The 23,560-nt window shown below is 33.6% G+C and overlaps 4 protein-coding genes across 6 annotated transcripts; 1 reads left to right on the forward strand and 3 right to left on the reverse strand.

The window, feature by feature from the left end:
* Positions 1 to 4,548: 4,548 nt before the first annotated feature.
* On the reverse strand, positions 4,549 to 5,800 carry LOC110657765 (ethylene-responsive transcription factor ERF034-like). Its single transcript, XM_058142213.1, has one exon. The coding sequence runs from the start codon at positions 5,628 to 5,630 to the stop codon at positions 4,860 to 4,862; it is 771 nt and encodes a 256-aa protein (XP_057998196.1). The 5' UTR covers positions 5,631 to 5,800; the 3' UTR covers positions 4,549 to 4,859.
* A 5,786-nt stretch (positions 5,801 to 11,586) lies between these two features.
* On the reverse strand, positions 11,587 to 13,393 carry LOC110657763 (transcription factor DUO1). 2 transcript variants are annotated; one of them, XM_021815122.2, is made up of 3 exons: positions 12,898 to 13,393; positions 12,480 to 12,738; positions 11,587 to 12,208 (listed from the first exon to the last, which is right to left on the reverse strand). In XM_021815122.2, the coding sequence occupies exons 1-3, from the start codon at positions 13,083 to 13,085 to the stop codon at positions 11,765 to 11,767; spliced, it is 891 nt and encodes a 296-aa protein (XP_021670814.2). In that variant the 5' UTR covers positions 13,086 to 13,393; the 3' UTR covers positions 11,587 to 11,764. The 2 variants fall into 2 exon arrangements, with proteins under 2 accessions (XP_021670814.2, XP_021670813.2); XM_021815121.2 differs by having other exon boundaries at positions 11,590 to 12,235; positions 12,898 to 13,392.
* A 734-nt stretch (positions 13,394 to 14,127) lies between these two features.
* Positions 14,128 to 19,381, reverse strand: LOC110657761 (uncharacterized). Its single transcript, XM_021815117.2, is given in 10 exon segments — positions 14,128 to 15,874; positions 15,877 to 16,068; positions 16,327 to 16,571; positions 17,051 to 17,250; positions 17,360 to 17,567; positions 17,569 to 17,719; positions 17,722 to 17,968; positions 17,971 to 18,007; positions 18,089 to 18,360; positions 19,156 to 19,381. Coding segments are annotated over 9 exon segments (2,571 nt in total). The 5' UTR covers positions 19,156 to 19,381; the 3' UTR covers positions 14,128 to 14,855.
* Positions 19,382 to 19,549: 168 nt separating this feature from the next.
* LOC131168791 (probable mitochondrial import inner membrane translocase subunit TIM21) lies at positions 19,550 to 23,428 on the forward strand. 2 transcript variants are annotated; one of them, XM_058142206.1, is made up of 8 exons: positions 19,550 to 19,954; positions 20,602 to 20,667; positions 20,759 to 20,777; positions 21,360 to 21,523; positions 21,902 to 22,080; positions 22,194 to 22,242; positions 22,817 to 22,936; positions 23,111 to 23,428. In XM_058142206.1, exons 1-8 carry the CDS (start codon positions 19,769 to 19,771, stop codon positions 23,285 to 23,287), a joined length of 960 nt encoding a protein of 319 aa, XP_057998189.1. In that variant the 5' UTR covers positions 19,550 to 19,768; the 3' UTR covers positions 23,288 to 23,428. The 2 variants fall into 2 exon arrangements, with proteins under 2 accessions (XP_057998189.1, XP_057998190.1); XM_058142207.1 differs by having other exon boundaries at positions 19,804 to 19,937.
* Positions 23,429 to 23,560: the final 132 nt, after the last annotated feature.

Genomic DNA, 23,560 nt, shown 5'->3' on the forward strand with positions numbered 1-23,560 from the left:
CATGTCTTTTAATTTGAAGTTAATGAATTTGTCTAAGTAATAGTCGTCCAATCCATTCTATTAGTGACTTCACTTTCACTGCCGAGAAAAAGAAAAAAAGAAAGAAAGGAGAGAGTTACGACAAGAAAGTTCCTTCTCTCTGGTCTAGTAGACGTCTCACTCTCAAATCACACCCCAAATATCCTTGCATTTGTGGTGGTCCTTCTCCTCCATCCCAATCTGAAGCTTGCAAGTAAGATCCATGCTACTTTCGTTTTTTCATTCTTCCAAATATAATTAGTGAGAAATGATAATTAGTCAGACTTCACTGTCAAAAGGGTTTGATCTTTGAAGCAACAAGTGATTATAAGCAAACCAAATCAATCATGAAGCTATTCCTCCAAATTGTCCCATACAAAACAGTCATCCTCTCTCTCAGGCATTCACTGTGATTTTGATACATATACGGCTCTTATTATAGTAGAGTTGTACAATAATATATCATAACTTCCAGAAAAGAACATTGGATTCCTTAGTTCTCTTGCCTATGAAATATTCGATTGAAGGGTATCGTCCTTGTGCGAGAAACACCGCTGTCTTGACATGTTTTCCATCTGTGTTCTAAGTTAAGGAACATTGCCTTTCTTTTTTTAGAAGTCATGACTTTATTAATGATAAAATTAGAACAAAGCAAGTCAATATTAAACCATGATCAGTAGATTTATTCCAAACACTCAACCTATTATTTACAATAAAAAATGAAAAAAAATAAATTTTCTAAATAATTAAAAAAAAAAAAATTAAAACACATGCATCAAAAGCATTCAAGAGTCTCATGATTTAGCAGAAAGCTTTTGATGCACCTCTTTCCAACTTAAAAGAAAAAAACAAGGTTGGATTCTTTGCTCTTTTCTCCACTTTGTAACCCATATATTACAGCTCCTATTGAGCTTTTAAAATCTAAATTCATCATTAACAAATTATCAATTAACTTTATTTATTTATTATCTAATTATTCTCTTTCTCAGATCATCACTTATGTTTGATGTTTCTTTCTATAGTTTATATGAATATGAAACTTTAGCGACTCTCAGACCGCCGAAGCATTTAGCTTTTGACGATTTTATATATATTGAGAGAGAAGGCAAATAAAAGTTTAAAGAAAGACAAGTACTGAGCAATAGAGGGAAAACATAAATGAACTAAAATTAAAATAGTTTAAATACTAATAAGATTTATTAATTATTTTATCTTTATTTAGAGTAAATATTTTTCATTAGAAATATAAGCAAAATTTGATTTAAATTGAAATAACCAATTAAATTGAGTAAATTGAGTTCGTTCAATTTTTTTTTTCTTTTTCATTCGATTTGATTTAAAATCAAATCAATTATTTGCAAACCCTTATTTCCCACATCTCATTAATGGGCAACTAAAGCATTTCCATAAAGGGCCAAGACATACGTGCATGAGTACGTAGGATTGCAATTACGTTTGCTAATTCCAATTGGCAAGGTAAAACTTGTTTTTCAGTCCTTAATTACCTACAAATTAATTATTTGAATATAAATTTTTTCTGGATTTCCTTAGGCATGAAATTATTTTCATGGGGTAAGTAGGGTTATGAATATTTGTAATTAAAAAATTAAAAACAAAAAACTGATAGAGGGACCAAGGGAATAGAAACTCAGACTTAAATTTATCAAATAAGTTATATGCTTTCAATTACTAAAAAGAAGTCCGAAAAACTGATAATGATATATATTTTGATAAAAATAAAAATATATTAATAAAAAGAGTATAAAAGAAACGTACACATAAACATATTATGTTTTTGTATAAATGAAATTAACTACTCATACAAAAAATAATATTAAAATTTTAAGAAATCTGATAATATTAACAAAAAATATAAATTAATCGATACGTGAGTTGCATGCTTAACTATTTAATTTCTTGATTTTTTATATGAATACCATTGGATAATCTTTAAACTTAAATTTAGTATTGAAGGAAAAATTTGCACAACATATAGTACTATTCTTTAAAAAAACAAAATATTTTAATAATAAAAACACATAATAGCACGTTAAATGAGAGAGAATATTAAAAAAAAATCTACAAAAATGACATATATAAGGATTTATTTATTCAAAATTTATCAATAATGATATATATGAAGAGACAAACAGATATAAATTTGAGAATTATTGAAAAAATAATTAAAAAAAAGAGAAGGATTTTTATCGTTAAAACACTTGATGATCGCCTAATGAAAAGAAAGAGAGGAGAAAAAATGGGGGAGAATAATAGGTTTTCTACTGCTAATGATATTGAGGTCAAAATGCGATCCTTTAAATATCCATATAGGCATCAGCAATTCTTTGTATTTAATAACTTGTACTTATCACTCTGCAAATGGCTATTGGGTTTCCTTTCTTTTTTCCTCCTCTTCCAAACAAGGAAAAAAAAAAAAAACCTTCTTCTTTTTATTATTTTCTTACTTTTCTATATATTTTCTTTTCTCCCAAACAGAATTACGCTTTGTACGTACCTTCCAAGAACTTGAGTTTGATCGTTTTAACTTGTCTCGGACTACTGACAAGCCCAACTCGAGCATTATATCCACATGTTAGAAACGTGTATAAATTAACCCAATCTAAGTAGACCAAGTTATTAATCTTATTGAAATCGAGAATATCAAAGATTGAGTTCTACTGTCAATCAGGGGATAGTCTGATTGATTTTCTTCATTTTTAAAGTGTAAGGAGTGAAAAGGTCTCGAGTTCGAGTCTTATCAACTACATATTTTAAGATAATTCACTTTATAATGAGAAAAAAGATGACTACCTCTCATTGTGTATCCTATCAATTATTATTTAGGCCATTTAATCTCTATTGAATAAAAAAAAAATAGGTTCGACTCTTCTTCATTTACGACTTTAAATTAAGCTGAAGTGAAATTGACTTTTAAAATATTTTCTATATAAATTAAAAAATTAAATTAAACTGAAATTAAAATTAAAACTAAAATTATAAAAAGTAAAGTGCGGACGAATCTAACTCTCTCTATGTATGATCTGATTTAAATTCATTCTCGTTATAAAATTTTTAATCTGAAATCAAATTGAATATACCTAAACCTAATTGGTTTTGAGTGATTTACGATTAACTGAGTTATTTTTGGATGATTTGATTTCCATTTTGGGAACATCTTTTTCTTTTATAGTGTCATTAATTATTAACTTATTATCGAGTGGCACACACTGTGATAAGATTCTTGTATTTGTTTCTTCTTTCATACTATTCTTTGGGATTAATGATTAAAAAAAAATTTAAAATTTTCATTATTATAATTATAGTAAATTAAATTCTTTTATTTTTAATAACTTTCACCTAATTTTAGAAGTTGATCACTTTTCTCTCCTCAATTAGGGCAACATTGATTAATTAAAATTATTAAAAATGAATCAATTAATTACTTATATTTATTTCTTCCAATATATTAATTAAAGGAATTAAAATTATTAAAAATAATCAATTAATTACTTATATTTATTTCTTCCAACATATTAATTAAAGAACAAAATGCTTCATTTCTCATAAAATATGAAATTCATAATTATTTTTAAATTTGAAAAATAATACATAAATACAGTCCCACTGCATGAGGAGAAGTGATCATTAAATGTAAAGCTGAATTTTGTATAATTTGTTTATATAAATAGGGGGAGGAGGATAATTTTGCAATTAATTTTTTTTTATAAACAATTTTGCAATCAATTAGTTAGTGAGAGCAACAATTGAAAATAGGGGAAGAGATGATATATTGTCGGTTCTAAAATAGTAGCCAATAAAAGAAGGAAACGTAAGAAAAGTGATGGGCAAATAGAATACAAAGGAGATATTGATGGAGAGCTCAATTGTCACTAGTATAATGCATAATGGAGTGAACAAGTCTAATGGGATAGAGCTAGGGCCCTTTAATTTGCTTTTCTAAATTGATCACACTTTCATTAAAGAGACGTCCTTTGAAAAAAAAAAAGTTAGATGGTTAGGTACTTAAATTCATGTGCACACAGTCATCTTCAAAATTATTAAACTTCAAATTTTAATTAAGATTAATTATATTAAAAAAAAATAAACATTTCCATGGAATCTACATTGGTTTCTTTGGCCTAATTATGCAAGAAAAAGTGATGTTGGCAAATATATTCCACCAAGATCTTCCTCTATATAAAAACACACTAATTTCTTTTATATATCTTTAAAATTAAAAAATAAAGATGGTAAAGAAAAAGAAAGAAAAGAAAAGCTTCTAAAGACATCATTGCCATATGATGCAATTCAACCTTTGGGTCTTTTTCTTCCAAAAATATTAGAAGGGTATCTAAACTTAACAAGGTAGGTTAATTACTTTATGTTTAAACCCAATTGCATTAAAGTTTCATTTTATGAAATTTTGGGTGTCTGAAAATCTATCTAGCAAGAATGTTTTTCCTTCAAGTCAATTGCAGTATACCCCAGATGAGAAACCCTCTCAAGGTCACTAGAAAAGAAGCTAAAATATGCAAAGAGAGAGCAACCAGCTAAATTTATATGTACTTGAAAACATGCTCATACAGGTAAAGAAAACGGTCATCTATCATCTTTATTGTGCTCATATATTAAACTGCAATAAAGTTTCACCGTGCGTCCTCGTGTTGTTTCGATGAGACAAGCAGGAAAATGTAATCTTTCTGCAATTCCAGAGAGAACCCAATTAGTACAGACAGTAAATTCAGGGTTCAAATGAAACATAATTTTCCCAGGTGGGTTTCTTTCTGTTGATAGAATTAATGCAGCGACTTTGGTGGTTAAATGTATCCAAATTTTCCAGGTTATTTACTTTTGGTGTCAAAAGAATTTCTCCAATAGTACTCCCATAAGCATGGCTCCTCCAACCGGAAGCCAGTGTCCGCTGCACACAGCTGCCATGATGAAGAATATTGGCAAAATCCATTCCTTTGATCAACTCCGCCGATGAATAGATCCGGCAGGTCAAACAATGTGTCATCAGAATCAGCGGAAGGAGAGCTTGTTGATTCTTGTGTGTTGTCCAAGGCCAAATTGTGTGATTCTGACATATGCTCCGCTTCATCTTGGTACTGAGTCCTTTCGGGGAAAGCCGCAGTTGCTGCCTTGGCAGCGGCAGCTTGAATGTCCTTAGGAGACTTGGTGACCGGACGGGGAAGTTCGTGTGCCAGTTCGGGGAAGTTCAGGTAAGCAGAGCTCCCTTTGATGGCTAGAGCAGCTACATCGTGGGCTCGAGCCGCCATTTCGGCTGTAGGGTATGTTCCAAGCCATATTCTTGATTTCTTCCTTGGCTCTCTGATTTCAGACACCCATTTGCCCCAACTCCGCATTCTTACTCCTCTATATGTTGGGTGCTCATTCCCATTCTCATTGTCAGTCTTTTGCCTTTTCCTACTCTCATCTTGAGTTTTTCTCGATGAACCTTTTGGAGCTGCACAGTTTTCTTCAATTTTTGAGCATGGAAAGGTTATGGAAGAAGAAGAGGACGAGGACGATGAGGAAGCGCAGGAAGTGATGGAAGATGAGGCAAGGAAGTTGTCTTGAGTATCAATCTCTAAGTTGATATGTTTTTCCATGAGGGAAGCCTAGCTATGGAGCTAAAGAGAAATGATGAGTGATTGGCACAAAATAGAGGAAGGCATATAGCTTTTATTATTCTTTCATTAATTTCTCCTGCAATAAAGAAAAAGAATTAAAGAGAAAAAAAAGAAGAAGTTTTGGGGTCCATATTATAAAGGTTATACAGTTCAGCAAATATGTAACCCATGTGGCAATTGAAAAAAAAAAAAAGAAGAAAAAAAAAAAAAAATATATATATATATATATATATATATATATATATATATATATATATATATATATATAATTGCATTGTTTGAGGTCATATTTTATCATTCATTTCATTTAGTTTCTTCAGTCTATGTATTATTGTATCAACTTTGTACGTACCTATGGCTAATCCTTTTCCTTATATTTTCTATTTTTCCTTCTTCAATTAAGGAATGGTAGGCCATCCATGCTTTCGGACACCCTTCAATTTTTTTTTTTTTTAATGTATACATATAATTATAATTTTAAAGATAATTTTAATATTTTTGAATTAAATCTGATTGGTCAATGTATTTTCCTTTTGGCGTTTATAAACAGGAGCGAAAAAATTAAGGCATATATATGGGTGAATTTTTCTTGACGCTTTAAAGAAGTAGTTTAATTAGGCTTTGTTGATACGTCGACTTCAACTTGACCCATTAATGTCTGAACCATGTTCACAAACTTCAATACATGAACATAGATTTCTTGTAGTGATTGAACATTGGTTAGATAAAGAAAGTAGCTAGCTAGGAAGATAAACCAATTGAAATCTGATCCGTGCCCCTCTGATTAGTAGAAGAAAAAGGCAATAATAGAGCAGCAAACTAAGCAGTTTGGAGGCAGCAATGAGAAGTGTACAAGTGGATTGTGTTACAAGGGAATAAGACAAGTGATGCAATGCACAACACACATGAATTAATAGTGACATTATAATCAATTACATTTAACTAACTTTATATGTATTAATATTAATCTCGCTAATTGCCTTGTTGAAATTTTAACAAGAATACGACGGATCAAGCACAGGTACGTATACTTTTAGAAAACACAAGTCACAATCTTACACATGGCTCACATGGCAGTGCCAGATTTTCCAGCCAATGGGTCAACCGTGCAAGCAATTCTTCTTCTTCTTTGCCCTTTTTATGTTTTTATATTTTATCCCTCAGCTCAAGTTTCGCAATACTTAGGGGTAATGATCAAACGACGTATATAATTAATATTTTCTATTGAAAAAACAATAAACTTTTATCTATTTAGACTGATTTAATTCAATGATTAAAATTATCACTTATTTAATAAGTATCAAGTTTTAATTTTCACCCCCTTAATTCTCCTATCAAAATAAAAAAATTATACTTATTCTTTGCCAAAGAATAAAAAAATATGGGTTACTTGATTGCCAAATCTGTTAAACATACATAAAGTTTCATCCATCAAAATTTCGTTAATTGATTCAGATGTAAAATATGCATGCTAATTAAGCCTCTCGACGAGAGTATTAAGTATACATCTTATGAGTAAAGGAAGTCTAACTTGATTTATCTATTATATGTCTTGTCCAATTTTAGACTAATTTTTTTTTTCCAATAATTACAGTTATTAATGTAATACAGAGTGCTTATTTTATAATAATATTAAGAATATATACGCATGTATGGGTTGTCACTTTTTCTCCAACAGATGAAGTCGGAAATTAAAAATGCAGCTCATTCTGCAATGTCACGAGTCTTGAAACAATGAAGAAGACTAGAGACTTGCATTGCGTAACAGGGACCAGCTACGTCCTCCGCCATGCGTGTCATGTCAAGGACGGTGGTCCATTTCTTGCACAAGTCAATTTCCTGATATTGGTGATCCCTCAGGAACTTGCCTGAGCAGTGACTGACTTCATTCTCTTCGGGGGCCTGTAGTAGTTAACCCAATTGAGAGTGAGGTGATTTCTTGTCTCATTCTTACCAAAACAATAGGAACTCAGCTCTCTTTGTGCCACAAACATATCCATATCCTTGATGGGAGCTCCCACTAAAGAAAGGTGCTTAAAGAAAGGTACTGACACTCATGCATTCCAATATACAAAATTATACATAAGAAATCGAAACCTAACTTTGGGCCACCCCACCCCACGTCTAACCCACCTAATCCTGTTTGCTGTAAAACAATAATTTTTTGCACTGTTTTGATTGTAACTTAATCACTTAGTCGATATTTTAATAATATTAATCAATGGTATTTTCTTGCCAATTGGCCCAACAGGCCAAGATTGAATTGGCAAGTTCTTGACCTATACTAGTAGAGTTTTACTAATTAACCGGAATAGATAAGATGGTCATTTGGCTTAATTCAAGAACCTTCGTGGATGTAATAATTGCAACGTCCCATTAGTGTCTTATCTGAAACTACTTGCTTAAAGTTATCATGAACGATTAAAAGTCTAATTAATCGTTTACAGGAATACAAATCCCAAAAGGCATTTCCCAAATCTGGAAAAAGAAAATTATATATATATATATATATATATATATATATATATATATATATATATATATGCAAGAATAAACCATTAGCCTGTGATGAAACTGCAAAGAGAGAGAGACAGAAGGGACCTCCACCACAATCTATTAGTCACTAGCAAATGCCCTTCCTTTTATAGTTTTTTTTTTAATTAATTTTTTATAATCTTCTTTTATAGTTTATTGGTTAATGACACCGGTTAATTATGCGCATGCAGCATGCTGCCAAGCAAGTTCTGAAGGTTTAGTAGTTACATAAAAAAGAATGTAGCAATTCTTGAATTAAATACTTGTAATGAGATTCATACAGAGATCAATTAATCTTTTCACAATAATTTTCTTTCAATGGAAGAGTTTGACTGTGTAATAGCATTACAATTTAATCATATCATAAACTTACATGTTCCATTAATTTTTACCAAACTTTTTCTCTTACCAAATTAAAGAATCTAATTCTTCGTGAACTTCTGAAACTCTCACATGGCCGTTCAGCTATATATCTCATTGTTCCCTTCATCAAGGAGCCGATGATGTCTTTGTCCCAAAATCTGATTTGACAAGGAAGCTTTACAGATGACGACAGAAACACATGGAAATAAAAAAATATAATTAAATTTGATGTTTAAATTAAAATAACATTAAAAGTAACTCTAATAGACCCCCACTGAAATGTGTAATCATATATTACAATATGGTGGATGATGTAGATAAGCATTATTAAATGGTAGAAAGGAAAGGCCAAGCTGGAATCCTCCAAGTCATAATCCATGCTTCTGTAGCTTGAGTTTAGATGCAAGGAGCGCTTGGCCAATTTAAGATTTCTTGTCCTCTTAACATGTGCAAAAACAGTTGATTACCCACCTCAATCCTCTTGAAAGAAAAGAAACAAAAAAAAAAAAAAAAATTCATCAGTGGAGAGGTAGAGATATTTATCTTTATTTTTAGGGTTCATGAAAAAGAAATTTCACCAAGCACACACACATTTAATAATAATAGATTAGATGGTTTCCTAGCTAGATAATTTACTGAATCAAATGATTGAGAGTCATCATCAAGCTTGTGATGAATTGCAAAATCTCCCATTTGATGATATTATACATAATAAGTCCTAGTCTCCTAGTGTTAGCCATCACAATTTTGAATGACAATTTCAAATTTTACCACATCAATTATTTTTTAAGAAATTTCCCTTTTTTTTAGAAATATAAAACAGTTTTGTCCATATTTAAGACCAAAGCTTTTGATGGATTCAGTGATTACTTTGTTAAAATAAATTGTAACTTTTTTTATTAAAAAAAATTAATTTTTTTTTGTATTTATGTTATAAATTTATGTATGCAATAAATTACTATCTATTTTTGTAAAATAATTTTTAATAAAAAAACATATTAAATTAATGAAAAATCACTTGGTTCCATTTTTAGCTAAATTCATTTAATGCTTAAATTTTATAAAAATATAATTATTTTTATCCCAATAATTGATGAATGCATGGATGTGATTTATATGCATTTTGATTTTTCATTACATAGTTACGCTTTTATAACTTTAGGGGTTTAATAATTATAAGTTTATAAAATTCTGATATCAAATGTGATGCAAACTATAAATAAGGATGTGAAACTCAGATACTAAAAAAATACTTTCAGCCTAATTTTTTTTTATAAAATAATAAAATATTATTTTAAATTATAAGAATGAGTAAAATTATTTATATTCAATAATAAAAATATAACCAGACCCTTTATTATTGTTAATTAAAATTGATGTTTTATTATATTATATTATGTAAAGTGTTATTTAATTTAATATAATTTTTTTTATAAAATAATTACTTTACACAAAAATAATACATTAATTGACACCAAATTTAGGAGATAAAATACATAATTTTTGCAAAATTTGAAATTACTTTTTGGTAAAACGTAGTAAGCTTGTTCTGTTTTCTGTTTTAAACAAAGCATAAAAGCCATCAAAACTTTTAACTAGTTTCAATCAATAATCATGGCGGAAACTGGAGGGGAGGCTAAACTTGCTGCAATTTGTTTTCCTGTGCTTAGTTTATCGTACATTAACTGCTGTGCACAACAGAGCATATAATTACCTCTTTAAACTTCACATGTCAGCTTCTTCAATGTTGGGAAAAACTTATTTAAATTTGGTTTAAATTTAAAATATAAATATGTAGATCTTATAATGCTTTAAATTCATCATGGACAAGGTCTAGATAAGAATTTCCTATTTGATGTTAGAAACTTATGAATTATGCCAGGTAGGTGTTCCAAGGAATAGTTTCTTGATATCTTATTATGAAAATCTGTTTCGATGACATTGATCTCCAATCAGATTTTTTGCCGGTAAATGTTCTCATATGTGAACACATTGACTTGTTAACATTGTAGGCAATTAGATTTTTACAATGACATTATCCTTTAACCAGGGCAATTAATAAAGGTTCAAAGCATCTCACAATCCCCTTGGACCTTGGACATTGGGTACATTAACGAATAATACCGACACACCCAAGAGCAAACACTTCAAGCATTAGTTCTGCAACCAGAAAGTGATAAAAACATATAAAACCTGAAATGTAACAACTATTATATCTTAATTTAATTAATCATCAAAAGCTTGTAATAACTGGAGGCAAATAGCACAAACCATATTTGGGTACGACAATTTATGCTCTGGTGCAATAATATTTGCAAAGGAATATAACTGGCAGCTATATGTCAAATCCAAAATGCCAATCTCTAATGATGGTAATTGGCTGATGTAGCTACCATTGGAAACCAGAAGGCAGTCTTTGGCTTGCCGCTGAGCGCATTGGACACCTGACATTGATGGCTCATCATCTTCATCATATGCCTCATGTCGCTGCTGCTGTTGCCGCCTATTCTCCTCCACCGCCATATTGACATCATGCAATGTGGTCTCTTCGCAATTATCAAGATCCATGTCAGACAAGTGCTTTCTTGACCTTGAGGACCCCAAAGTTGGGGAAATCCACATTACAATGGATATAAAGCTTGGCTTTCATGAAGTAGCAATCGGGCTCTTTTGTTCGTTGGTGGTTTCTTTTGTTCCTTCCATTAACTGAAATAAGCAAGAGCATGGATCTGGACTCTAATCCAGGAAACACAAGTCCAAAGATAATAGGCTTAACCCAAGCACATTAAAATCAAGCCCAATTAAACATTATGGCAACCTAGACAAAAACCCAAAAGTCAACACAAGCGTCCAGAAAGCGTGCCAATTGGGACAAGACCATGTACTTTTATGCTACAACGCCAACAAATATAGAAAAATAAGTGGCTTGGCCCATTTGACAAAATATAGGGGCAGATAGTTTTCCCCTGAAGCCTCACTGGCTGAACTCCAAAAGTACACCACCAATAGCCCTATACAGACGACATTTTTTGATAAATAGTTTATAATTTGGTATATTGTAAAACAAATAGTGGTGAAAAGTGATATATTCAAATACAAAAGGCGGTTAGTACAAAGAATAGCAGTCACAAGCCATATGAATTGCAGCAAAAGAAACTAGCTAAAGAGTTCATCTTTAACTATAGAGATGAAAACAGCTCTGTAATCGACCACTGCTAAGGGCTAGGAAGCGGTTCAATATTGTCAAAAACGTCAGAAGGGAAGTCATCAAAGAAGGTACCACGAGTTGTAGGACTCCTTACTTCCCTCGCACCATTCAAGCAACTTGAAAACGGATCAAATAATGGCGGCCCCAAGGAAAGTTGTGCTCCCAGTTCAGGCGCATCTACTGCTCCAAACACATTGAATAGAAAAGGGTCCTCAAGTCTGGCCAACAGTTCCTGGCTTTCTGGAGAGAATGTAAGTTCTGGTTGGTGTTGTGAGATTTGAGGGAAGGGAATTTGTGTTTGGGTCTCCACTTGAGCAAGATTTGCGTCATAGCAAGGCAATTCGTTCTTAACAACAAGATCCGAATGGAATGGCAATGGCACTATAGAGGCCGGCTCAGGGGTATCAATGTAGGATGATGAACACGACTGTGCCTTTGTAGATGACTCTTCCTCCATTGAAAAGCTGAACATTGGAGCCTTAACAGAGAAGAGAGAGAAAAAAAAAAAAAAAAAAGAAAGAAGAAGAAGAAGAAGAAAGAAAGAAAACAGAGCAAACTTTCATGCATGATAAACTGGCCTGACAAGATAAACAGACACTTAATTTTCCCCTTCAAATTAATGCTTGTTGATTCTCCCGTGACCTTCAATTAAAAGCCCCCTTAAATGTAATTTAAGAAATAAAACTCAAAATAAACATTACCAAGCAACCCAATTTGTTTACCTGCAGAGTGGGAACATCATGAAAGGCAGGAACTTCCTTTTTAACCTTCCGAGGCTTGGAGTTAGAGGAGGAGGAAGAAGAAGGAGTCGCTGAAGTCTGTAGAATCCTTGCTAGCCTTTTCTGTCTGCTACTCCAGAAATTCTTCACATCATTATCAGTTCTACCAGGCAAATACGTCGCTATTTTGGCCCATTTGTTCCCAAACTGTGCCTGCAACTCTATCACCACTCTCTCTTCCTCCACTGAAAACTTGCAGCCACTACACAAAAGACATATCCATAATAACAGTACACCATAAAAATGCAAGAGAATTGGGAAATACTAAAACAAATTGGAGAAAACAAGATGATCAGAATTTCATATATAAACGATTGCATGAGTAGATAAAGAGTAGCGAATTAATTAATTAATTAATTACTTCTTCAAGTTTGGTCGAAGCTTGTTGACCCAACGGAGGCGGCAGGACTTGCCGGTTCGCTGCAAGAGGCCTTTGGCTCGAATGGAGCTCCAATCACGAGCGCCATATTTCTTGACATGGTTAATGAGCACTTCATCTTCTTCTGCTTTCCATGGGCCTTTCCTTATCTCGTCTCTCTTTCCTTCCATTGTTTATTCTTTCGCACTAGGAAGATGAATGATTCATTCACTTGTCGATCTTCTTGCTTCTGTGTGTTTTTTATTTTCACTTTTTCTTCCCCTGGCACTGACGGTTTAGGCGGTTACTTCCACTACTATCCACTAACACGGCCACATTCCCAAATTTTTCTCTGGTTCAAAATGTCTGAAACTACCATTATATCCTTTATACGATTTGGATTGAATTGTTCAAGTTTAGGCTGTGTTTGTCATTTGACTAAAAAATAATTATAAAAAAATTTTAATTTTAATTTAAATTCTTGAAAATAAGAAAACAAAATTTCAATTTTTTTTAACATATAAAATAAATTTTTAAAAAAAATTAATTAAATTTTTTAACCTCTAGATCATAATTTTAAAGTGCATTCTATTATTATTTGACTTAAAATATGGCAAATATTACTTTGTTCTAAAAAAAAAAAAGATGATTTAACAAAATTTTAAAATTTATCGATTAAATTTTTCTATAAAATAATTAATTATAAAAAATTTTATTAATTTAACGAATTTTTTATTAATATTTTAAATTATCATATTTTTCATAACATCTTAAATTTTAATTAAAATAATATATATTAAATATAAAATATTAAATAAATATATCTTAATTTTATTTATAATTTTTTAAATAATATTAAAAAATATTATATATATTTTTTATGTGAAGAAATTTTATCATTTTTCAGTTAATAAATTTTTTATAATTAATTATTTCACAGAAAAAACATTATTGTACAAAAATTGAATGAGATAAATAGTAAAATTTCATTAAATCATCTTATTTTTCATAATACTTTTTTTTTAAACTAAGTTAACCATAAAACACATCTAATTTTAAAGGTCTTTATAAATCATTAAAATAATTCCCCTTTTCATCAATAAACATTTTAGCATAGCAGTACTAAAAATCATTTCCTGTCAGTCCTAATTAGAGTCAATTCTACCAAAAAAGGGAAAAAAAAATCTTCAAAAAGCATCACTACAACCTCAATCACCGACTCACAATGCCATGTAAAGAGAGGAAGTATTTTCTCAATTCTGTCTCATAAAATGTTTCCAGTCTCTGCAATGCATTACCTTGGATAATTATTTGTTGCTAAGAAAAAAAAATGGACATTGTTCTCTTTGAATCCAAGTTTTTCTAAAATATGCTATCTAACCAGGTAAATAATCAATATAGTGTGACAGTTACGCCCTTGGAGACTATGTACACTTACAGAAGGATCGCGGTATCAACAAATGTTAGGCATCGGCATCGCTAGCTTCAACACCAATATCTCTATGGCATTTATCAGATCCCTTGCTTGCTACAGAGGCAGCATTCACAGTTCCTCCAGAGTCGATGCCCTTAACAACAGTACCATCAACAATATCTGACTGGCTGGTATCACTTTTTCCAGTTGCAGCACTTTTCTGAAGCGTACAACTAGATGAAACCAAATTATGGCTCAACGATTTTTCCTCATGAGAACCAGCTTCTTGAATTGTAGCCTCTATAGGTGGTGGTTTGTCACTGTGACTCAAACGTTGATGAGGAATTTAGCTGTGATTCTAACTCTATCATGTTGTCAACTGCACTTGGATCACGACCACAATCAGGATTATGTATCTCCTCATCATTCACCCCATTTAATGAGAAAGCATTATTAATAGAGCAATGGTTCTCAGCCTTGCTTCCATTTTCACTTTCTAGCTCTGTCGCTTCATGCTCCATGGTACCTGAAGTTGGAATCATGCCAATCATCTGTGGCTCAACAGCCTTGGATAATGATGGGGAGGCCTTTTATATACCATAACAGCATCTGATGTATTAGTGATTACTGATAGCTCAGAACTATTGCTGCAAACATTATTTTGATTAGTGACACTTTGCCCCATAAACTCCGCCAGAGATGGAGGAATATCCATGGATGGTGGTTCCATATGCACTATGCTATCATGTTCAAGCCCAACTTGATCAGTCAACACTTCATCTTTAGGAGGGCTCTTGCTTATGCTGGGACCTGTATCATTTACAGTCTTGCCTCTATTTTCCATGAATACATCATCAGTCACAACGTCATCAAATAAGCATAACCTGGGTGAAGGAATACAATTAGATGATGGGTCAACATCCATCTCAGTGCAAGTAGTTTCTTCTCCAATACTCTCACAAAAATCACCTGTAACACCACCACGACCCTTGTCTCCATCCCCACAATCATCTCTATTATGGGATGATACAGCTTCATTAATTAAATGACACTCATTCACCAATTCTCTATCATGATTTGCATAATTCATCCCACCAGACTGCTCAAGAGAGCCCACAGCGCCTTTCTGAATAGGATCCACAGTAATATCGCCATTATCAAAATCAACTAGTGCAGCTAATTGCTTCTGTACAGCAACTGCTAGAGAAACAGCATGATCGCGAATCAAAGAATCATGAGGTGGACAGTATAGCATGTCAATCAAGGCCTGGTTGAACTGAAATAGGCTAATAGATGGCTTCCTATACCCTTTGTTGTAGCACATGCTTATAACTTTAAAGACATGCTCACATATGTTACCCATTTCTGCCCAATTGCAATCACATATAGCAAAATCTGAACCAGGGTTCCAGACAACATGAACCCTATCTCGATCAAGCTGGTCAGTAACTTTTGCACATCTACCTTCTATGATGACATCAAGGTCTGGAATCTTTAATGCTTTGCTCCAAGCTGTTAAACCACTGTCCCACTCATCTTTCCAGTATCTTGCAAAATCATCCTTTCTGAGTACTCATCAAGCCAGAAGTAGGAATGCACTTTCGTACCCAACTTATCAACCAACCAGTCAGCACGTTGATAAACAATGGGATCCTTTTCATTCAGTAACCTTACTTTCAATTGGTTGTGGTACAGTTCCATTGCTGCACATGTCTCCTGGCTGGCCAGTGGAAGAGTTTTCAATACAGTCGTCCACATCCCTGGTACAGAACAAACTGTATTTAAATTTTCTAAGATATAAACCTCGCGTATAAAAAATTCCCCCATTTCCAACTCATGAGAGCCATATTTCAATTAAATCCATGTAATCCATTAGACATTCATTCCAATTACAAATCACCAACCCCATTGGCAAAACAAGTATTAAAACCAGTCATATACGCCAGTGGCATTTAACAATTAGGAAGAGAGAAATAAATGCTAGCACTTAACAAAGAAAAAAAGAAAAGGTGACCAACCTACTCTAGGATGCCAGACTGCTTTGAAGTAATCCATGAAATCAGAGCCGTCAATAAAATCTTCCATGAAAGCCTCAAATAAATCCTTTGTTCCATGTCCTCTGCAAATATCATCTACTGCCTCTCCAAGCTGTCTAAACATCTGAACACGCATCTCAGTTTCAGAGCATCTTTTTACTAAGTTCTTCTGCCATGCATGACGAACCCGCCAAAATGATATCAATACAGAGCACTGAAACACATCCCTGAGAACAATGAAATGAAATATATTATTTTTCCAGTGTTCTGCAGCAACAGGATAATTAGCCACACACTCAATGATATTAACCACTCAAGGCCATATTTGAATCAAATTGAAAATTTTGAACTAAACCCCTAATCTGATCTAACAAATTCACACTCACATGAAAAGTTCACTATTCACTATTCATTGAATTATAGCACTTTAAATGGTAACCACTTTGCTGCAAAAAAAAATAAACAATAGATATAACTCAGGTAGGCAATATGAAGCAATAACACTTCTTAAACAGGAACACAGACTAAAAATCATAAACAGGTTAATCTTAACCAGATGCGCTCAGCATTGCTTGTAGACAAGGGCTTCAGAACAATTTTTCTATCAAACTGTAGAATATCCAAGCATAAACTCACCTATACTCAGATGATATATAAAAACGTAAACAAAAATAAAACAAAATAAAATAAAAGGTTAGCTGCCAACCTGATAGTAAGGATGTCTGTTAAAGGATCATCCACTATGAACCCAGCCAACTTCCATGTAGGATCCTTTGTGCGAACCCTATTATAGAGTGCTCTCATCCATCTATGTGCATCTGCAGTAGCAAATCTCGGTGTTATTATCCAAGCTACTGGAATGGCCTTCTTGTCTGAGTTGAACACGACTAGACTGTGAACAGGATACTAAATGGAATAAAGAAAAAGCAAATAGTTAGCATCCAAAATATGTAAAGCCATCTAGACCACAATGAAATTTAACTGGAATAAAATTGCATAAACGCGAAGAACAAACCTTCAATTTGTTCGTTCCAAACCTTGAATCAGAAGCCAGAAGACTGCGATTGCCAAAACGAATCATTTGCTGCAACTGCCATTCTGTTTGAATGCCCAAAGTGAAAGGATCTGAATCAGAAAAATCCTCATAAAAGAATACATGACTCTGGTGGCTTTCAACCCACATGCTAATGCTTACTGAATCATCTGTATCCAGTTCATACGTGAGCGCGGATGCTCCTTTCCTGTCGTCGCACATACCTATGAGTTAAAAGGTCGCCACGGTTACATGGACCACCTTGTTTCTCTATCGATTCATTATGTCTTTGCATTATGGTTTCCACAGAAACCCCAACATATAGCAAAGACAGAACACGGCAAGGTCCTCTGAGATATATGGTGCAAACATGGCACGGGTTCCTTCAGCCTTCTTGTCCTGTGGGCCATGGCAGGGTAACCCTTTCTTATCCACATGCTTGTCTTGATTATATATGATAAGTGCTACTGATGGTTCAGCAATTAAACGCTTCACAATAAAGTGGCAAGTGCACCCCCTTTTAGTATTTGGTCGACCAGCATTTTTCTTCTTTGGGACATAAGTAGTCCTACTTGGTCGCATTACTATGCCACCTTTCGATGATCATCAGGACCAAATGAACACCAATACCTAAAGATTCAAACAGATCATTCAAGGAATACGTCCCAGAATCAGCTAGTGAAACTGCTAAATGAATGCGCTAGAACTTACAGTATGTACTCAAGAATCCCATCAACCTTTTGCTTGTAAGCAGTTTCTGGAGGCCGGCGTCTTCTTGCTTCAACATGAAATCTCGTAGGACAGTCTTTATTTGCTGATTCACCCCTCACAAAATCATCTACCCTAGCAAAAGGGATAAGAGCAAGTCTATCTATATTGTCACGCCAGCCTTCAATCTTTGACCACACAAGATCAGCAGCAGCAAATTCCAAAGTTGAAGGATTTTGCACTGGAAGGGACAGGATCTCATCCCATCTGGCCATCTGGAATGAACAGAAAAGAAGCCATAAATACTTGTAGTAGGGAGAAGCATATAAAAAATTCATTAATCAGCAAATAAATTATTGGACAATTGAAGGCCTACATCTTACGTATTACTGGTAAGTTTAATGAAATTGAAATGAAAATTCTCTAACATATAATATCACAAACTTAGAACAAATCGCAGCATCAATAGCATATAGGATAAAATTAACATATGGCATCCAGATATTGAAGAAAATATCAAATTAAACTTCACCTTTGCATAAAAGGACATTTTTATAGTAACAACAAACAGTAAGATTACAAAGGACCATAAAAGAGCAACCATCAAAACTTTGGGCACAAGACTCAAAAAAAAATGATCCAATCTTTAGGTTGCTCTTATGCCCTAAACAAGGTCCTCTGTCGGACTCCAGAATATAACATGGGAAATGAACACTGCGTAATATACAAAAAAATAAAATTACTAAAAACAGGGAAATCAGATGAACACAAATTATTCTCATTTGAAAAGCTAACTAATGACTAATTGACTATTAACAATACTTGCAGCATCAAGTTGAAAGGAAACAAAAGCAACTGCTTTAGCTTTCCATTTAATCAAATGTTCATCTCAATCAAACAAACCAGTCAAAACTAAGCTCAGGTGAGTGAAAAATAGTGAAAAAGTATCCGACTTCAAAAGAGAAAAAAACAAATTCATTTCTTTAGTTTCTTGGCGTTCCTCAGGTCTCAAACGGGTGCCTTGAGGTTATTCAGGTGAAGGCAAGCGTATATGTACAGAAAGAACTTACCGGAAGGAAAATAGACGGTGGCAGCGAGGAAGAGTGCTGGTGGCGGCAAGGAGATACCGGCGGCAGAAACGGGAAGAACTGAATTAATGAAAGAAAGAGGGACAAAATAAGGAGCACTGTTCTTTCTTAAGGGAAAAAAAATCTGAATTTAATTTCTTCCATCCCTTTCTGGTTCGGTCTGTATCTGCGCTGTCTATTGCTTCTCCCTCTCTCGTCTCAAGCACAAGCAGCTTCTTCAAAAAAGCCTATCTATTAATGGGCCATTTGGGCTTGTTTATGGGCCAAGCTTTTAAGTAAAGAGTTCAGTATACCGGTTAGCTCGGATAGGGTTATCGGGTTTCTTATACGTGCGGTTTTCTGATGGCACGTGTCTGAAATAAAACCCCAAAGTGCGCCGTGCTATACCGCTATTTGGCTTTTGGGTTTACCCGACCGTCGTCCATTTTTTCGCTCTGAAATTCTAATTTCTCGGTCTTGAATATCTCTCGATTATAATTTCTGGGAATTTTTTACTTCATTGGTTGAACTTGAACCATCCTTAGAGCTAAATTCTCGAGCTATATAATCAAAAGGGTCTAGCTGTTTATTGAATTAATTTTTTTTTTATTTGGAAATGGACCATCTTAGGAGATCAGCAGTGTCGCTGAGGAGCAGATGCAATGGTCTCTTGGAATGCCAAAATGGGTTGTCTTCACTTTTGGAGCGGAAGCCTGTTAAGCGTGTATCTGATGCGGGCTTGCCTGCTTTTTCATCATCCATGGCTGCACAGAAGACTTCATTTGGTAATTCGACCAAAAGGGTAATTTTTTTTTTTTTTTAATTTTTCTCCCGCTTATTATGAGGCGTCGGGCTTTGTTCCTGAGTTTGATACTTGGACTTTAAAAGCCTCTCTGCCTTTTGCGAGAAGGCCGTTCTTGCTTGTCTTACGTGTATTGTAGTTCTTCACCCTAATAAACTGTAAGGCAAAAATTCTACTGTTGTCTGTTAGTTAAGCATATTTTCTTTTTAACAAACAAATGTTCTTGTGCATGTTTTGTTTTAAAAAGATTGTTAGACTTACATCAAACTTAAACCTTTTTTGTTACTATAGAGTTCAAGCTGGATTATACTGCTTGTTGTGATCTTAGTCGAGTTTGGCTTTAAGTTGATAGTATGATAGGGCTTAGTTAATAGTTGGCTTTAAGTTAGATGAACTCTGCACCAAATTACTTGCCTTTTTTTCCTTCTGCTTTCTAGGGAAACTCCCTTCTCTTTTCTCTTCCTAAATCCCCTAACTATAGCATTTCTATGAAACAACTAATCCAAGCAGCTGTCCTAGTTATTCTTTTAACTACTGATTGTGAAAAGTAGTTTTTTTCTTATGCAATAATCCTTTGATTTCAAATACGATAGGTAACTGTGATGTATTAATATTCAAATTTGAGTTACTTTGTGGTATTGATACAGTTTCCAGTGGCATTTAAGTCAGGTTATGGGAGACAACCTACTGCTGATGCCAACCATAGGACCATGGTAAGTTGATTTGTTCTATTGCACTCCCATTTTGCTTTAACACATAACTGGAGACTGAAATTTTTTTTTTTTCTTCCATTTTATTCTGCAGGAGATGCTTCATGCTAATGGTTAGTGACTGATTCATAATTTGCACCTAGTATGAGGGTTATCACTCACTCTTTTATTCACATGCTTAACAAAATTTTTACTCTCCATTAGGTCCTTTCGCATTTGGTTCATCTTTGTGTTAGGAGCCTTCAAATTTGTCATTTGTCCCCTTAAGGGTTCTTTTAATGATCATCCATGTTACTTGTTGGAAACATCAGATTAGTTGAGATTGGAGGCTTTTTTTTTCTTTTTATAATCTTTTCTTATGATTTTTGTACACCACTGTAGTATAATATGGATTGTTTTTATTGGTTTGCAGCATCATTGAGAAACTTATACTAGGGTCTGAGATCTTTTAATATTCTGTAAGATACTCTTTATGTAAGGAACTACTAAAATGAAATGAATTATGAATCCTAAAGGTGTTACCATCTCCAAGATAAAAAGGATTTGTAGCCATACAAGTCAAATAAGCCATTTCACATTGGCATTTATTTTCAAGTATGCATATCCGCTTGCTTGCAGAGATATTAAGGGAGTAGAATTTTACATTGACATCTTTCCCATTTCACAATTTATTTCTTGACAGTAATGTTTGGCAGGAAATACTGTTCTTCGTGGAGGGCACCTTGATAAGGAATGCATGGTTCGTCATGGATCACAATACCAACTCATGAAAATCCATGGAGCAAACACTGTTAATCCTTGCTATGCTAGATCATTTGCTTCAAAAGCTTCCAAGCAAACAGAGGAAAGAACATCTGAGGTTTGAATTCAAATTTAAAAACTCTTATGTTTATGTGGCACCTTTTTGTAGCAGGTCAGCATAATAGTGGGAATAGATATTTTGCATGCAATTCTGTCATCTTGATCCATATTTCTGAATATATCACTAAATGAAGGTGTAGCTTTAGTGTGTGTGTGTGTGTGTGTGTGTGTGTGTGTCATTCTCATTGTTGAAACAAAGCTGTATATCTATAGGAAATCATGAAAAATAAGTTGTGCATAAATTAGAATATTTCATTCTGATATGAAAATATTTCAAACATTTCTGTTCACATAATAGCTGAATTTTTTGTTCTCTTGATTTTAAGTTATCTCATATCCTAAATTTGTTACATGTATTCTTCCTGCATGAGGACAGACTAGAAAAGAGGTATCTACGGTTGAGGATCCCTTCGATGCTCCTACGTATAATATTCCAGAGAAGCCTGTGACATTTGCAGAGGGGGCATCCTACAGTATTATTATTCTTGCAGGACTTGGAGTTGCGGCTGCTGCAGGTTATGCCGTTTTCAAGGAACTGATATTTGAACCAAAAGAGTAAGAATTAATTTCCTTAATTAAATTATGTTACGGTTAGAATTTGGGGATTTTTTTTTTTTTTTTGCATTCTTCTTTGATTCCGCCCTAATTCAAAATATGGTCTATCATAGGTACAAGATTTTTAACAAGGCTCTCAAAAGGATTCAAGATGATGCTCAGGTTTGTGAAAACTAGTGCATGCAGTCTTAAACTTGTAATTTTTAAAATGACAGTTCTATTTTGTATGGCTTGTTTTGTTCACCTAAAAAAGAAGTGCTATGTTGGGCTCTAGAGCTGGTTGGTGAAAGTCCCTGGGAAACAGAATAGGAATCCGAACATGAGGCTTTAGCCTTGAATGAAACAAAACTAAAGAAGAAACAAAAATTTTATGATGTTGCAGTAGTGAAATGCACCAACATAATCACCTGTATCATATAGCTACTATATGCAAACGAGGGGCATAGTTCCTGCAGTCTGGTGCAGTTGAATTGTGCAAAACTGCATGGTGGGCTTATTGGTTCAAAATTATTTAAAATGCTATCCTCAAAATCATCAAGGATTCTGAATATCATAGGCAAGAATTTTGGAAATGTAATATGTGATTCACATGGCAAATTATTAGGTTAGTTCTAATTTGCATTTATTATCCTGTGATGTCATACTATGGCGCTACTCTGTAGCACCAAGCCATGAACTGTAATTTTTTTATAGTAATTCTTGTGTTCACTTGAGCTCAAGTGCACTTGCTTTACAGGTCAGGGTGAGGATTGGATCCCCTATTACAGGTTATGGTCAGGAAAGTCGAAATCGTGCTGCTCGCCAACGTATTCCCAATAAGATCTACACTGATGAAGATGGCGTGGAGCATGTACTGGTAACAATGAGAATTTTTTTGGTAGTAAAGGGCACACAAAAACGGTCTTATGTTATTGATGTCCCCTTCATAAAAGAGAAGGGTTCAAACATCTACAATAACTAATGAGAAATGATTATAATATTGGCCTTTAACAACCATGTCTTCATATGTCTACATTAAAATTGAATGCAGGTCAATTTTTATATTCGTGGGCCACATGGAGCCGGCAAAGTTTCTGCAGAGATGTTTAAAGACAGGGTGGACAAGCAATGGAAATACACATACTTGATTGTCCAGATTATGCAACCCTCCCAATCGCAATTGATTCTAGAGTCTTATATGCCGGCACCTACCATGGTGCCTTCATAAAAGACGTGTACAACTATTCCAAGTTTACAAGTTACAAAGTTTTGGTTGTACCAATTTACTGCACATTATATTCATGACTAATTCTTACCAACAGTCATGCAAAATTTCTGAATTTTTCTATATAAAAGAGGTTTTGTCTTAGCTTTCTCGAGTTCTGGTTTTTTACCTTTCTAAGAGAATAGCGCATAACTTCTGATAAATGATTGAGTGTTACCCTACTTTTCATTTGGCATGTGAATTTTGGAACATTGTACACTTTTGAATCTCAATGCA

The sequence above is a fragment of the Hevea brasiliensis genome, unplaced genomic scaffold (genome assembly GCF_030052815.1).
Source record: "Hevea brasiliensis isolate MT/VB/25A 57/8 unplaced genomic scaffold, ASM3005281v1 Scaf377, whole genome shotgun sequence".
Classification (NCBI taxonomy): Eukaryota; Viridiplantae; Streptophyta; class Magnoliopsida; order Malpighiales; family Euphorbiaceae; genus Hevea; species Hevea brasiliensis.